Consider the following 16,561-nt stretch of genomic DNA (forward strand, 5'->3'; position numbering starts at 1 on the left):
CAATTTCTCAGGATTCTCCACCCTCACTTAAAGGGGAATACCACTCATTTTCAACATTTTACTATGTCATTAATATACGTTAGAGCTGTTGTGTGGAAATAATAAAAAAGTCCCCCCATTCTGTGTTTCCTAGAACTGGAGGTATGAAGAAAAAGAAACATGGTGAATCACATATTGACATCATCAAGATGTGATTCACCATGTTAACTTTTTTTAAAGAGGGTTAGGGTTACCTAACCCTAACGCAAAAGGCCCGCGAGAAATGTGAGGCTTTAAGAACACGCTTATCTTAAGGATGGTATTGATCTCATTGTATAAGCAATTTTGTATATCCTGTATGTTTGTGAGTTAGCAGCAATGAACCCCCACCCACACATACACACAGATTTTATACACATGCACAAGCATGTGTACGTACACGCAGACACAGATCTGTCCAATGTATTAATATTCTGTTGGCCATTTCTGGTATTTGGGAGAAGTGGGGCTGTACTGGCAGCGATATTTCAGAACTATTGATTTAGCATTTTCTCCCATGTTCAGGAACCGGCAGACAGCGGGCGTGAGGATGAAATGTCCTCCAGATCTGCTTGTTTTTTTGTTTTTGTTTTTTCAAAAGGACAGCCTAAGCCTAACTAATGCAGCATGCACCCTATTGATCAGCCTTAAGAGACATGCTGTCTAGCCGCCAAAAGCCAGATAGGGGTTCTTGACTAGGGTCCCAGGACCTGCACACTGCTGCGTTTTTCACATTTTTAGCAGGGTTTTTACGTCGGTTTTCCGAAAAACACATCCAGTGTGAAACCACCTTTACGGTACATCTGCAGTTCATCCATTGTTCCGGTTATAATCATGATCGCCCATGTCTGTGTACTTGAACGTGAGACACAGTGTACTTGATATGTATTGTGTACTGCCTGAACTGTAGCATACTTTATGGTTAGGCTAAGAGAGAGAGACATCTCGGTGACAGCAAGGTCAGCCTTGCTGCAGTAGGCACGTTATTATTGTGTCTCATATATTGTTGTTACGTCATTATGATCCAGCACTATATATGTTCCTGTTTGTGTAATAAACTTTGTGAACCTTTAGCGTGATACTGTCTCATGTTGCGTTATTGTTCTCCCGGGCCCGCTGCCGCAGTCGCCGTACAGAAGGAATACTTCAACCGGATTATCACACAACACCCAGTCTGCACACACTACCTGTCTGTCAAACCAGACGAGGGTCCAGTACTTAGAGTTTACAACAGTTCCATATGTAGCTTTGCACACACCTATCTATGGGCCAGTCCTTCATACTGTACGTGTTTCTCTAGGTTGTAGAATTGTTACTGTGCAAATACAAATGTGAGTTAAACACAGCTAGAGGGACGAAGACAGTGAGGGGAGAAAAGTGAGACTGCAGGAGAGCAATTGAGGAGTATGGACGGAATAGAGGAAATAAGAGAAACGTATAGAGAAAGTGACTCACTCAGACAGCTATGGCCATAGTGCACCATGAAATCGGCTCCCAGGGCACGGGCAGTGAAGTCGTCCACACAGCAGGCCCCATACGTCACATCCCCCATCACAATAGTGTCTGCTTCTGAGAATCTAGGAAACGCACGCACACGCACACACACACACACACACACACACACACACACACACACACACACACAGAGTAGTCGCAACCCGTACACACCTCTCCCCAATCGTTACTACAGCGATCAATACACACAGCATAAGAGCTGTGTTGTGGTTCATTATGATAATCCCCCCCCCCCCCCACACACACACACACACACACTCATCAGAGACAGCTGGGGGAGACAAGTGGGTTGGGTGTACACTAAATGGTGTTTTTTGCCTGGTGTTTGTGGCTCTGTGTTGACAGATTTAGGCTAGATGGAGTGTAGTGTTGCTAGGAGAGTGCAACGTGGGGCTTGGGGTAACACAAGAAGCAGTACAGAGGCTTCTTGTGGCTATATAAACCAAAAATGACTCATTATTATCTCTTGTGTTGTGTCTCTGAACTCAAATCCACCACTTGCAGTGCCCAGTGGGTCTGTCCATTTCTTATCAGCACTGTTTGGGAGTCTGCGGACCCGCACGCACGCGCGCACGCACACGCACACGCGCACACACACACACACACACACACACACACACACACACACACACACACACACACACACACACACACACACACACACACACACACACACACACACACACACACACACACACACACACACACACACACACTCTCCCCTTCTTCTTTAAGTATTGTTGCTTGAGGATGACTAAAACTATATAGAACCTGGTCTATATAATTATAAAGTGCTCAGGCAAAATTTGGTCAATGTTGCGATTACAGTCGATGCACCATCTGGCCAGCAACTCAGTGCACTGGTGTTGTCACGTGTGACTGTTTTTAAGCTCATCCACCTGCATGCATCCTGTGGTTTTCTCGTTGTCTTTCTCTTTGGCGGTTTTCTTCCAATGGCTGCTCTCAGTGTGAAGGACAGCTTGGGCCAGCTGAGCCCAGGAAAACATACCGGGCAGATAGAGCAACTCATCTCCTAAATAAATATTTGCTTTAGAAGATTTTATTTGCTTATCCTCCTCTCTCGCCAAGGTCTTGGTTTTGTTTGTGTGTGCGTGTGTGCGTGTCCACGCGTGTTGCAGTGCCCCTGCTGCTCATTATGCAAATGTGATCAAGAGAAGCACGGTGATAATCGGTTACTGAGAATCATGTAATCCTCTGTTCAGAGATCTGTGAACTTAGCGCTCCAGTTGGCTCGCTTGCCAGTTTAAACTTCTGTCCTAGAATTTGACAGCTAGACTTTTGTTTTGGAGACACACAAATGTGTATAGCCTCCACAAAGCTAAAGGTTCCACCACTCATTAAGAAAGAAGGTAGGGGCCCAGGCCGTAGCGTAACGGTCTGGGCACCGGACTGGTGATCCAGTCGCGGTGTGCCGCGGGTTCGACTCCCGAACCCGACACGGCCTTTACCGCATGTCATCCCCCCATCTCTCTCCCGTTTCCTGTCAGCCTACTATCTGTCCCTTAAAAAATCAATAAAAGGCGTAAGCCGCAAAAAAATATCTTAAAAAAAAAAAAAAAGAAAGAAGGTAGGTTGTCCACGCACCATTTGAACACGGAGGAGACCCACAGCATGTCACGCAGCTCCATCATCATCTACAATGCAAACTACATTATAGCCAAAAACCGTTGGATCTAATCAACTGTCTCTCATTCACACTCATTGAAAATACACACTCATTATTGCAGTGAGTGAGTATACTGACGAAATATACCGGCAATACATTAGACAATAATAAGACACCCCAATGAGACATGTGCTCCAGAGTAATTACTGGTCAAAGAACAGCACCTGGGGGGCTGGTTGAGCACGTCCTCCATCTAATCCCTCTCCTGCAACCTCTTTCCACTTTCAACCCTAACCCCTCCTCTCACCATTTATTATAATTAATATAAGTTACATCTCCATTTTGCCATCCCTTCCATTTCCATTCCCTCATTTTTCCATTCCCTTCCTCTATCATTCTCTCTACCGTCCTTGATAGGCACCAATCCATTTCCACTTTCCTCAGGGTATATCGCTGTGGTTTTGCCCCTCACAACCCCCCATTCTCAGGCTCTATACAGCTCAACCAGTTTAACCCAAATGTCATTAAGATGTAATTAAGATGTTGAAGAAGTCTGGGAACTCAATAACAGTCCTTGTTAATTAGGGGGCCTCTTTAGCAAAAGCACACGACTCAATATGTGTGATGTACTGCTCGCCGAATGCTTGTCAACTCAAAACAACTACTGCTGAGTGCAAATGCAAGTCAACAGTTGGTGCGAAAGGAACAGCCTAACAGTGAATGAATGCATCACTGCATAATGCATATGAGCAAAGACGTTATTGATGTTCTGGATTCATATCATCCATGGAATTGCCTCAGAATGGCAGAACAGCCATGAGAGCAGATATATCTCAGTGGTTTTCAACCAGTGGTCCGAGGACCACCAGTGGTCCTTGAGGGGGTTCCAAGTGGTCCCCAGCTAAATGATGGAGAGCTGGTAACCAAATGGACCCTTTTAGATCTTTAACTCTTGAGAGTGTGAAATGAAATGGGTCCATTTGGTTTCATTTTACGCGCGCAAGAGTTACATTATTGTTAAACATCTGCATTACTTAATTTACAAGAAGTCTACACAATTCAACATATCTCTCCTATGGTACCAAAATCAATACAGCATAGAATTGTGGAAAAATCTTGTCCAACAGCAACAAAATATTCTAACCTTTGCATCTGAAAGGCAAAAAATCTCATCAAATGGTGGTCCGTTGCTCAAATACCCAATAAATAATGGGCCCTGATATGAAAAGGGTTGAAACCCACTGATCTATCCTCTTGCTGCTGTCCACTGAAGATGATGTCCATGTCAGTGATGGATGAAGTATTCACTTCACGCAAGTATGTTTTACTTAAGTAAAAGTATCAATACTGCAATGTATTGATGTAATCATATTAATAACTGTACTGACTCTAGAGCAATGGAATTCATGGACCTCACGGCAAGCTTTGACCTCGTCCAACATGTAACTGGCAGTACCCATAAGCACGGAAACACGTTAGATTTGGTCTTCACAAAGGGTATAGATATTAATGTCTCAGCCATTTCTGAAATTCCTGCTTCTGTTTCAGATTATTGCTGTATATCTTTTAATAATACAGTTCCAAAACCAAGAGATCGCTCTGAAACTGTAATTAAAAAGAGAAATCTTGATGAGACAGCAATAGCAACTTTCTCCGATTTAATGAGCACTCCTACTCCATCTAATATGACCTCAGTTGATAACCCTGTAGATGATTTCAATGACAAATTGAAATACAGTGGCTCCTTTATAAATTAAGAAAAAGTATAAAACACCATGGAATAATGCCGCCCTCTGTCAGCTAAAAAGAAACTGCCGCAATGCTGAGCGACAATGGAGGAAAAATAAACTCCATCTGGAAATTTTAACCAGCAATGTGCTGCCTCCATGTGTTCAATAATCAGATGCCTCTGTGTACTGTATGTGTGTGACTCCGTATGACTGTATCCTGTCATGGTTTACATCTGGGTTTGCTGCATTTATGTTTTGAAAACTACAAACATGAGTGAGACATCTAACACAATGATCCCCCAGGATTCATTCTATCCATCTATTTATCGTGCATTGCCAAGGTTTTTCCCCTTTCAACCTTTATTTTGAAGAGCCAAATATCCGTAACTGGGTGTTACGATGACATAATGCTGTGTGTGGTCTGTGGTGTCTGCAGAAAAAAACAGACCACGAGTATCACAGCGCCTGCTGTTGGCTGTTGAAAAACCAGAAACGACATTCATTGCGCCGATTTAGAGATACAGTCCATTGAAAGAGTGCAAGTGGATGCACGTGCATCTTAAAAATGGCCACAGCCACTGTCCCACTTACACTGTGATGCTAACTGGAGACAGCTATCGATTCGATCTGATCAAAACATGGATTAAAGATAAAGAATATAAATCCTAAAAAACGTAGGCTACGGTTCGGGCTGCCAGACAAAAGTAATTCTACGCTTTTGGCGGGCTCCGTGCTAACAGTCAAATCATGCCATAGCAATGCCTGAAATGCAAGTCATATGTAATGTAAATAAAGTGAGTAAGACACGCGCACACACACACACACACCCACCCACCCCCCACACACACACACACACACACACACACACACACACACACACACACACACACACACACACACACACACACACACACACACACTCTCTGCTGCCCAGAGGCAATGTACAATTACTATCCAAAGTTCCAAACCAATGATAATAATTGTTTTGGTATTGCTTGTGATTATGAAAAGACATTGTGCTATGGGGCGGAGCAGGGGTTTAATATTGGATTGTGATTGCAACAATCTTCAAGCATTACTTCAAACAAGTCGCTTTTACTTTCGACTGAAAATATGATGGTACATTGTAAACTTTACTGGCACACTGTGCTTATGAATTGCTTTTAACAGTTTTAAGGTATTAAAAAGCGACACTGCATGAACAAGAGAACTCAGATGGACCATGGAAAAGTATTTTTCATCTGTAGTCTCTGGGAAGATTGCATTGCATTACGAGCAGCCTAGGAACAATCCAGTATTCATTCAAGCACAGGAAAGTTCACACAGCAGGAAACAGGCATCTACAGGTAGATGACAGTAACATAATGCAAGACAACACACCACAAAGATCACTGACAGGATCTCTTCAAACTGGCATCCCACAGCCTGGAGTGAGGATGGCTCTGCACTAATCTAAGAATATTCAGATCACTGCTTATCAAAGTTTAACTTTTTGTCACTTCAGTTTAAAAAAAACCCACCAAAACTTGTTTTGGCTACTTCGTCTACATTTTAGACGAAGTAGCCAAAACATGTTTTGGTTGTTTTAAAAAAAAGATGTTTTAGACTCTAAAACATCTTTTGTCCAACTGTTGAACTGTGTGTTTCACCCCAATTGAAGCAAAGCATAACTTTCTGGCTGTCGTCATTAAAAGAGCGGTGCCCGTGGGGCCTCTACAGCGATGCCCGTTGGGCGCTGGCCTACTTGGAACGATGCAAGTTGGAAATGCATGCCCCACCCAGATATTATGTCTGTGTCCCACTGTCCCGTTTATGCCCATATATGGAGTTCTTTGTCAGGCATGCCCAAATATGGAGTCTATGCAGACGTCAGAATGATGTCAGAACAGGTCAGCTCCATATGGACACTGGGTAGGGGGCCTAGGGGCCCTGTCCAGAGCCCGGGCAGAGGCCTTTTATGAGGTTCTGGACAACCGTGGGTCCGACCGACTCGACACCGGGCCTGTGGTGGTGTGGAACACGCGTGTCGAATTTGTTTCAAGCTGACAAAAGCAGCTTGAAACAAAACGTTTCACCAAAAATGATCCCTCAAAGAAACCAAATAAGCAAGCATATACTGTATACACTGCTTGATCTATGTGTGCTATGCTTTCATACAGCCCCTTTGCTGTCATGGTGATTTATGTACAACAGAAATATTACAATCTCCCTGCTGTGTGCTACAAGACACCCTTAGACAAGCCTGGGGGGACAGAGAGAGAGAGAGAGAGAGAATACATTGTTCCGTTTCAATTGTCTTGTTCCACTTCTGCTTTGGCAATGTAAACGTACGTTTTCTCATGCCAATAAAGCTCCTTTGAATTGAATTGAATTGAATTGAATTGAATTGAATTGAGAGAGAGAGAGAGAGAGAGAGAGAGAGTGTAAGTGCTTAATTGCAATAGCATTTTTGTTCTTAGGATCCATTTAATTGACCAGATCACTTGATTATATGTGTTTGTATTATCTCTTCTTTTCTCTAATCATGTAGATAACCAACCTTGTATTCTTCTAATCATGTTGTTGTTTTTTGTTTTGTTCTTGTTTTTTATACTGCAATCATGTATTCTGGATATTCTAAGTATCCCTCAAACCAGCGGTGCTCATGAAAGGCAACAATAGGCCTATTCAGAGAAAGAGGGAAACAATGCCACAAGGACATACAAAGTGGGCACTCAAAGAGGAAACCGGTTTCTACATGTTTTGGAGTATTTATAATATGCGATTGTCCCTAGTTGATCATTGTTTATAACTGTTATGATGCACATACTGTATGTTCCAGTGTTATCAGTGACCATTGACTTTTCACAAGGATCTACGTGTATGCCCTTGGGACTACACAGAGAAATCTACAGTAGTACACAGATTAAAGTATGGAGCCTTATCTTGTGCATCCTCCTATGGATCTTCCTCACCTGACAACACTGATGACGGCTTGACACTGAAACACATAGTTGTTTTGTCTACAGTGTACCGTGCCAACTTATAAATAAAAGTACCTTAAAGGGCCACTTCACCCCTTTTGGAACTTATTTTAATGATGTTGAGGACATAATTGTGTGCAATAGATATTTTAGTCATGTTCATGACCAAAATGTAGTCTCGTTTCCTTCCTGGACTACAAGTCACACCCCCTCTCCACAAGGAGGGGAAGTGCGTCAAAAAATTATGGTCATCGTAGGACTTCAGCAATCCAGTCAAACACACAGACATTACATTTCTGCGTGTGCAAATTGTGCTATAGTTATCTACTGCAAATACTACTAACATTGAGTTCTTCCAGCGGTGAAATGGCCCTTTAACGACCTAGTGAAATACTTTTAGACCATATCCGTGGTCATCATATGGGTATACCGGGCATACCTAGCAATGGATGCCAGGAACATTTCCATTTTTGTGTATTTTTATATAAAAAGTGCATAGAAATCTGCTTCCTTGGAACGAAAACGTGATGTGTGCATAGTACCCTGGAGGCATGTGACGTTCTGATTAGTTAAAAAACAAACAGCTTTCCGTTTCAGTGAGTGAAACTTCAAATATTTAAAATGCCAGTATTTTTCATTACACTAGGTCTTTAAGGACTGTTCTGTGAGTGGTGTTATTCTTTAATATTGTAGTAATGTAGGTAACTCTTCCAGACAGTACACCCGGCAAGAAAACTCAGTAAAATATTGAAACGAGTTGGAGTTTGTATAAAAATCGTCCTCACAGACCATGGCTGGAGATGAGCACACATGGAGCACAATCAAGCTCATTAAAAACGATACACAGCACATCACTACTACTTTGTTCACATTCCCTACTGTAATATATTCAATGATTGATTGATTTTTCTCTGATCACTCATTCATCGTAGGGCCTTTTTTTTCTTTCCTTGGTTTATTTTATGGTAAAAGGAGGATTATAACCGTCAGTCTAAGCTGAAAGAAGGTTTTGAAATAAGTAACCTGACCTTTTGTGCTTCATTTTGAGTATATATAGTGTATGCAAAACAGGGCAATTGACTGGATGGATAATAACAGTCCTTGACTATTTCGAGCTAGGTATAAAAACATTTCCTGGATTTTTTCTGGAATCGAGTTCTTTGGTGTTAGTTGCGGACAGACAGAGAGCACCCAGGGGGTCCTTGGCCTGCAAGGCGGAGATAAATACTGAACTATGAACGGAGCTCAATTTTGACCGGACATAGTTCTTTCTCATACCTAGCCTGCCCACTCTATGTTATTGTACAGCAGGTTATATCGGGCCATTCCAGTCACCACCAGCGGTCAGCACTAAAAATAGCAGGGGTAGCAGAGTGGTCTCACAGGAGAGGGAGGATGACAGGCAGGTCAGCGAGGGTATAGACTAGTATAGACAAGCAATGCTACACTTCCATGTGTGACACTGCAGACAGACGGCTCCACTCCAGCACACATGGCATGTTTAGCTATATACTAAGTGATGTGCGTATTCTATTAGTTTTTGCCATCCACACACACACACACACACACACACACACACACACACACACACACACACACACACACACACACACACACACACACACACACACACACACACACACACACACACACACACACACACACACACACACACACACACACACACACACACACACACGCACACACACGCACACACACACACACACACACACACACACACACACACACGCCAAAGTCTCACAAAGCCTGTCCTTGTACATAAAAAAATGTGAGCAATCTCAGCAATGTGAGTAAAATATTTCCTGTACCTGATGATGGCTCATCTTTCATTTCATTACATCTCAGAGTCAAGCAAAAGTGAGCATTGGTACAGGAATTGGAATTTAGAACAGGTCTTGCTCTTGCTTTTTAGTTTACTAGCAAATTCCGTTGCTTAGTTTTTATTTATTAGTCTTTATTGGTTGCGTTACTAGACGTTCCTGTTCTCTCTTTGAGCTTCTTCGGTAGTTGCGAATGCATTGAGCGATTACTATGTAACCCAGGCAGAACTGTCCGTCTGTCTGTGTGTGTCACGCTGTGACACCACCCGCCCGCCAACAGAGGGCGCAGCTGTATCACACGCGTGCACACACACACACACACACACACAGTAGAAAACGTATATAAAAAAAAATATATATATAACTTAATTTATTCCAATAAATGGTGTTCGCTTCCCGCGTTCCCGCGTCTTACTTGTGGGTACTGTAATTATGAGCATTGTATGTCTGTCCTGTTTTTTTGTCATGTATTTATTGTTACTGGCAGAGCTGTGTCACTTATTTTGCCTCTTCTCTTAGCCAAATTCCAATACCCCAAATCTCAGCCACTCGCTCACTCACACTCCGTCACTCCAGCATGGCAAATTATGGTGAAAATGGTGACCTGTCGAAATATGTTACCATCTTGTGGGCTTCATACAACTTACATGGAGGTCTTTAAATATGTGGCCTGAATACCGCCAGGTCAAACTCTGCCAATGAACAAACTGCAACGATTAAAATTCAGACACTGACATTATGTGATTGTCTACACAATTGTCACATATTTCAGCAGGTCACCAATTTCACTGCAACATCCCCATGCTGGAGTGAGCGAGGGAGAGTGAGTGAGTGACCGAGACTTTGGGTATTGGAATTTGGCTTGTGAGAGAGAGACACAGACAGACAGACAGACAGACAGACAGACAGACAGACAGACAGACAGACAGACAGACAGACAGACAGACAGACAGACAGACAGACAGACAGACAGACAGACAGACAGACAGACAGACAGCGTATTGGCATATTTGGCATAGGGAAAGACTCCTCTCACTAGGTAGGAGTGTAATTCAGCAGAGGAAACCTCATTATTTTCTTTTTTTTAAAGAATGAAGTTAGTGGAAGCTAGTGAAAGTAATTGTGTAAAATGAAAGGCTCTGAGAAGAAGGGCCTGAAGGTCTGAAGGGGAAAAAGCAGTGACAGAGACAGGAGCAAACCAAAGTGTGACAAAAAGATGAGGAGGATGTCGGAGGTCGAGGGATAAGATATGGGAGTGGGTTAAAGAGGGAGAGAGAGATGTGAGGATGGTGGTTAAGTATGTATCAAATGATCTAATACATATCTGTATACTGTATCTGCTTTGCATCACACAAAACATGAAAAGCACCCTGACAAATTACAAACTTCCAAAAAGTAATTTGTCAAATGTCACTGCACAGGATACCCCCCCCCCCCCTCTCTCTCCCCATGGAGCTCTCCCATTTAGTTTTTATCGGATCTCCCCCCACAGAGAGAGTGAGTATTGCAGAGTCAAAGTAGTGTTGGGGATGCTTTAGAATTCTAACGATTCCGGTTCCTCAACGATTCACTCTTAACACTATGATTCCTTAACGGTTCCCTTGAACAATTCTTATACAGGGTTCCAAATGGACCTTTGTACATTAATTATTATGGTGGTACATGAATTAAAAAAACAAATGTATACATCACAGAGGATTTGAATGTGTAAGTAAAACTAAATAAGATTATACAGTAATAGTTATTACAAGTATCTCACATTTGTTCCTATAAAGACCAGAATGTCCTGCCTGAAACTGTGGCTATCAGATCTGTAAGAGCATAAAGAGATGAAGGAATGATAATGGGAGGTATTAAAAGCTATTGTGCCGTTAACTCAGGAACAGAGTGAAAAACCAAAGCTTTCTGAGAACAGGTGAAGCTGGAGCCTCTGGCCAAAAAAGCTAATTGAAAACATTAAATTTCCGCTTAGTCTTGTGAAAATGAATTACTCCAACAGGGCATATCAAATGCCCATTTATGAATACCATTTTCATAAGGCACTTTAAAATCCATCAGTTAGCCGTCACAAATGAGCCCGCAAGGTAAATGTAAACTAAGAACAGAGGGACCATTTGGCCACAATCTAATGTGCATTCAAACGCTCAAATTGGGGGATTATTTACCAAATAACAGAACATCACTGCCTTCCCTAGCATATAATTCCACAGCTAGAAGTAGGTCGTCACAATTTTGAGACAAAGAATATTACAAAGAGCTTTTACTGTCTGGCAAATGCCCCCCTCCACCCCCTCGCCACTAAAGTGTCCTACATCATCTGTCACTTTAGTCCCTCAAGTCATTTGATGGTCCCTTTCCCCCTCTCTTCATTTTCACAACCAGTCTCAGCTCCTCTAGTCTAATATTTCCCTCATCTCAAGATGGCTCTCAAGAGATTTGAGCCATTCCTCTGCTCACCTCATAAACATGATATTATCCCCTCATGGCAACTCTTTACTTTCTCCATTTCGGGAGTACAAGTAAGATGCGCTGACCTTTTTCCATTGAGAAGCCCAGCTACAATGAGACTTTCTCGAGGTATACAGTATGTACTGTGTTCTAGTTGCTTCTTGCTGTTGCTTCAGAAGGAGAGCATCGAAACACTGCACCAATATTTGCCAATGTTTATGTAAAACAGGATTGCAGTGAATGTTTTCACACTCAGTACTTTTCTATTATTCACAATTTGCCGTTAGTCCGACTCATTCTCTTCACTTCCAGAGGAATATCAATGTCAGTGCAATTACTGGGAGGACATTTTAAAAGCCATGAGCTCATTTCCATGTACATGAACGTACTGTATGTCATATTCCTCCCACATCTTTCCCTCTGTGTGCATATTATTATGCATGTCTCTATGAGTACAATTATGTGGGTATGTGAGCGGGAATGTGCCATCCGAAACGAGCATGATTATGGCTGGTCTGAGTGGTATTGGGTAGAGTAGTGTTGGGTAGAAAGAGAGAACGGTTAGAAAGAAGTGGTAACCTTGAGCACTGTGCATGTGCAAAAATGAGAAAAAGGCAGCACACACGTAGCCACGATGCTGTATATTTATTATTATCCAACGTTTCGACCTAGGAGGTCTTCAATCAGGGATTGAGGGAATGTGCATGTGCAGCAATGGTTTCTTTCTGTAGCATACATACCCAAGAATAAGGGGAATACATTACACTTAACTGGCCTGGTGGCCTTTTCGCTGGGCAGCCCACTTGGAGTGAAGAGTGAATTACTGACTAGTCAGTTCCCCGCTGTGGTTTCTTCATCAACTTGTCCGATTTTATTTGGGGAGTTAAATGGTAGACCTTTGGACTCCTAAACCAGATCAGACCGTCTGACTGATTCATTCACTCTTGTCCGAGATATGAAGAGGAGAGGAGAATATAACCCATTTTTCTTATATCTCAGAAGAGCCTGAAATGCATTTACACGACAGCTTGGGCAATTTCCAAGGTGTTACCCGCCAACCCAATATACTACACAAAGTATAACCACCTATTACTTTTCCCAGTCTGTCCAGGTGGAGAAATTTGTGTCGGTATCTTGGCAATCCTCCAGGGACACACGTGTGGCTGATTCACATTACACTCTTCAACACCACTGCCTCTTCATCAGGAAAGAAATCACACTCCAAAATGCCAGCACTCATTGTATGTCCTTTTCATATGAATTTATTTACCTCTGACGTTGATATCGAACGCGTTTCGGCCTGTGTGGCCTTCGTCAGCGTTATGACAAGATAACAGGAAGTGAGGTCTTTATATATGCGAGATATAATCAAGAATAATCAAAGACAGGTGTCACGGACCTCTTACACAGTATCAAAGACTAATTATGGTACCAAGACAGGATAAAACAATCATGAGAGTATAAATAGGTATAGTAAAATATGGATACATCACAATGAGCTATCATACTCAATATGGGGCCTCACACCTTGAGTCTATGCTTTTTAAACTCATTAGAAATGTATAAAGACAATAAATATGGAAAACATTATATATATATATATATATATTATATATATATATACATATATACATCCCACAGTCCCTACGCTAGCTGTGGTAGTCATAGTAAGAGCCTGAACCTTCATTCCTGAGCACCTCCCCTGGCCTGTACATTGTGACTGTATACTTCATATGAAAGCTGTGGGTTGTGAGCGAGGCAGTGTTATGGAACAATGGGAGGTCTGGCTGGTACTATAGTAACATGTTTCTTAAGAGGATGTGGGTGGGTGACCGTTGATGATGAGAGGCTCTTATGAGTTCAACATTGGGTAATGGCTGGAAGGAAAGCTCATTAGTCAGAACATGCTCTGGAGCCGTGGGCCCGGTTCTATACAAGCTCAGTGTGAGGTCCTTTATCAAAAGGAGCCCGAGACAGACGGCGGCATTATGCACACAGACACACACAGCTTCCGTTACCTACAGTACAGCTCAGCTGTGCTGTAGGTGTGAAGAGAAAGAGTGGTGAGGCGAGGGCAAGGAGGTGCTAAAGGCTTCTGCCAGACTCCATCATAATTGTAGCACTGACATTTACCCTGGGAGGCCGTGAGCCAAAGGCTGCCGCTGCTGCTGCTGCCACCATTACATAAATGATTAAACCTGCTTGGAATTGATTGAGCCTATTTTGACGGGTGGATGGATGAAATGGAGAAGTGTCTGTGTACAACTGTGCATGGCCTTCAAACAAAACACTATCTATTCAAGTTGTGTGATGGTATGATTCAAAACATTCCTACAGTGAAAAAAATAACCATTCTTGATTTGTCCTGACTCCTAAGTAACTAGAGCCTACCAGCCCGGGTGGAGACCTGTGCTCTGAGGAGCACATATTTTCTAGTTACTCAAAATATTATAGTAATTCATCATATTACTCTCTACTGGGAAAGGTAATACAGTAATTACAGTAACACGTTACTTTTACATGTACATTGTTACTGCCCAACACCGAACTGCTGTATGTACAACCTAGTTGAAATGGAGGAACAGGAGTGAATAAGGCCCATGACCAATGCAAGTTTTAGGTCTGATGCTGATCCGATTTTGTTTTGAATTAAACACATGCATAGATACAAGAAAAGTATTCTGTATAACTTCAATATATGAAAATAACTTTGAACTACAATGAACAAGCAAACAAATAAATATAAGATACACACAAACTGAACCTTATTTTATGTTTTACCATGTATGCCTTACTAAAACTAATTGAAGAATTGCCTCTATCGCTGGAACAAATCTGTCATAACGGACAGAATACACAAGCTAAGTTCCAAGAAATGTGGATACTATTCCTGGCTGTGCTTGACAATAGTTGAGTACTGTATATGTTATATATTTCTTGTGTGTGTGTGTGTGTGTGTGTGTGTGTGTGTGTGTGTGTGTGTGTGTGTGTGTGTGTGTGTGTGTGTGTGTGTGTGTGTGTGTGTGTCTTGTATGTATTGTTAAGCTTATAACATGACATGCGGACATGAAGTGCTCATTAAACTGCTCCGTAAGTACCACCGTTAATAATGTAGTGGGTACATACTGTATCTAAGACCAGAGTTCCCAGTGTGTGTGTGTGTGTGTGTGTGTGTGTGTGTGTGAGAGAGAGAGGGAGGGAGAGGTTTGATGATGAGAGAGAGGGGTTGATGGGAGTGAGACAGAGAGAGGGAGAGAGATGGATTTATTGACAGAGCTTGTTTGTACAATGTGCCAACTGCCACTTTATGTCCAAAACTGTGTGTGTGTGTGTGTGTGTGTGTGTGTGTGTGTGTGTGTGTGTGTGTGTGTGTGTGTGTGTGTGTGTGTGTGTGTGTGTGTGTGTGTGTGTGTGTGTGTGCGTGCGTGTGCGTGCGTGCGTGCGTGTGTGCGTGCGTGCGTGTGTGCGTGCGTGCGTGCGGGCGGGTCAGGCATATATTTTGGCCTTGCATGTATAAACCGCGAGCAGCAGGGCTATAATGCAAAGAAGCCTGCCATCGTTAGGACTTAGTATTCCATCCCACCAAAGCTCCTTACTCAGTGGACAGCTTAGCCCTTTGATCCGCATTCTGATATGGATCCAAGTCCTGTCTCCTGAGTGATAATTGGTTGTGGGAGTGGTAGTGACTGGAACAGACCCACAACCCCGGAGACCCTCCGGTCATTCTGGATTTAACCCATTCTGACCTGAGATCAGATTCTAAAAATGTCTATTACATCCTGACAGTTTCATTATTAACCCGTTCTGACCTGAGATCAGATTCTAAAAGTGTCTTCGATTTTTCAAAAATAGCAGACCTACAAGCTCGTATCGCGCCACTCGGTGGCGCGATATGAGCTTGTAGATCTGCTATTTTTAAATAGCTAAAGCACGACACGATGCTAACACCAAAATGGGTGCCCGGTCAGAATGGGTTAAGCAGGGTAGCATAAGGTCGTCTGCATGCAGCCCTAAAGACCCTGACATCATCACATTTCAACTTCGACAATTAATATTTGAAATGTTTCATTACTTTTACAATGCACCGGTCCCTGCATGCCACAACTAGTCCAACTACTACACCAACTTTTTATTTCAACGGATTAAGTAAGTTACAGCCATGATCTGCCAGCTTGCAGATGGATGGACATGGATGCTGAATTGATCATTCTCATCACCTTATGTATAGTCTGCGTGCTTACTGTCATATCTCACGTGAACTCCTCTCTTACTGCCTATGCCGGCAACTTATGTTAATTAGTTTACTGAAAATGACGGAATGACAGAATCCATATCTGAACATGGCCAATGCCATATTTTGTATTCATTCAACAGCTGCTTTAGGTCTTTCAACAATAATAAACTACTAATATACTACCA

At 42.5% G+C, this 16,561-nt stretch overlaps 1 protein-coding gene across 2 annotated transcripts in view; it reads right to left on the reverse strand.

Moving 5' to 3' along the window:
• The window catches only part of dph1 (diphthamide biosynthesis 1), a 64,625-nt gene that overhangs the window by 34,838 nt on the left and 13,226 nt on the right, over positions 1–16,561 (reverse strand). Inside the window, exon 4 of one of the 2 annotated variants that reach the window (XM_083773764.1) lies at positions 1,474–1,595. In XM_083773764.1, the coding sequence (XP_083629890.1) occupies positions 1,474–1,595 (122 nt within the window). The remainder of the gene's footprint in view (positions 1–1,473; positions 1,596–16,561) is intronic. The other variant, XM_083773765.1, reaches the window with a different exon arrangement.

Source organism: Protomyctophum parallelum (genome assembly GCF_964188405.1).
Source record: "Protomyctophum parallelum genome assembly, chromosome: 9".
Lineage (NCBI taxonomy): Eukaryota > Metazoa > Chordata > Actinopteri > Myctophiformes > Myctophidae > Protomyctophum > Protomyctophum parallelum.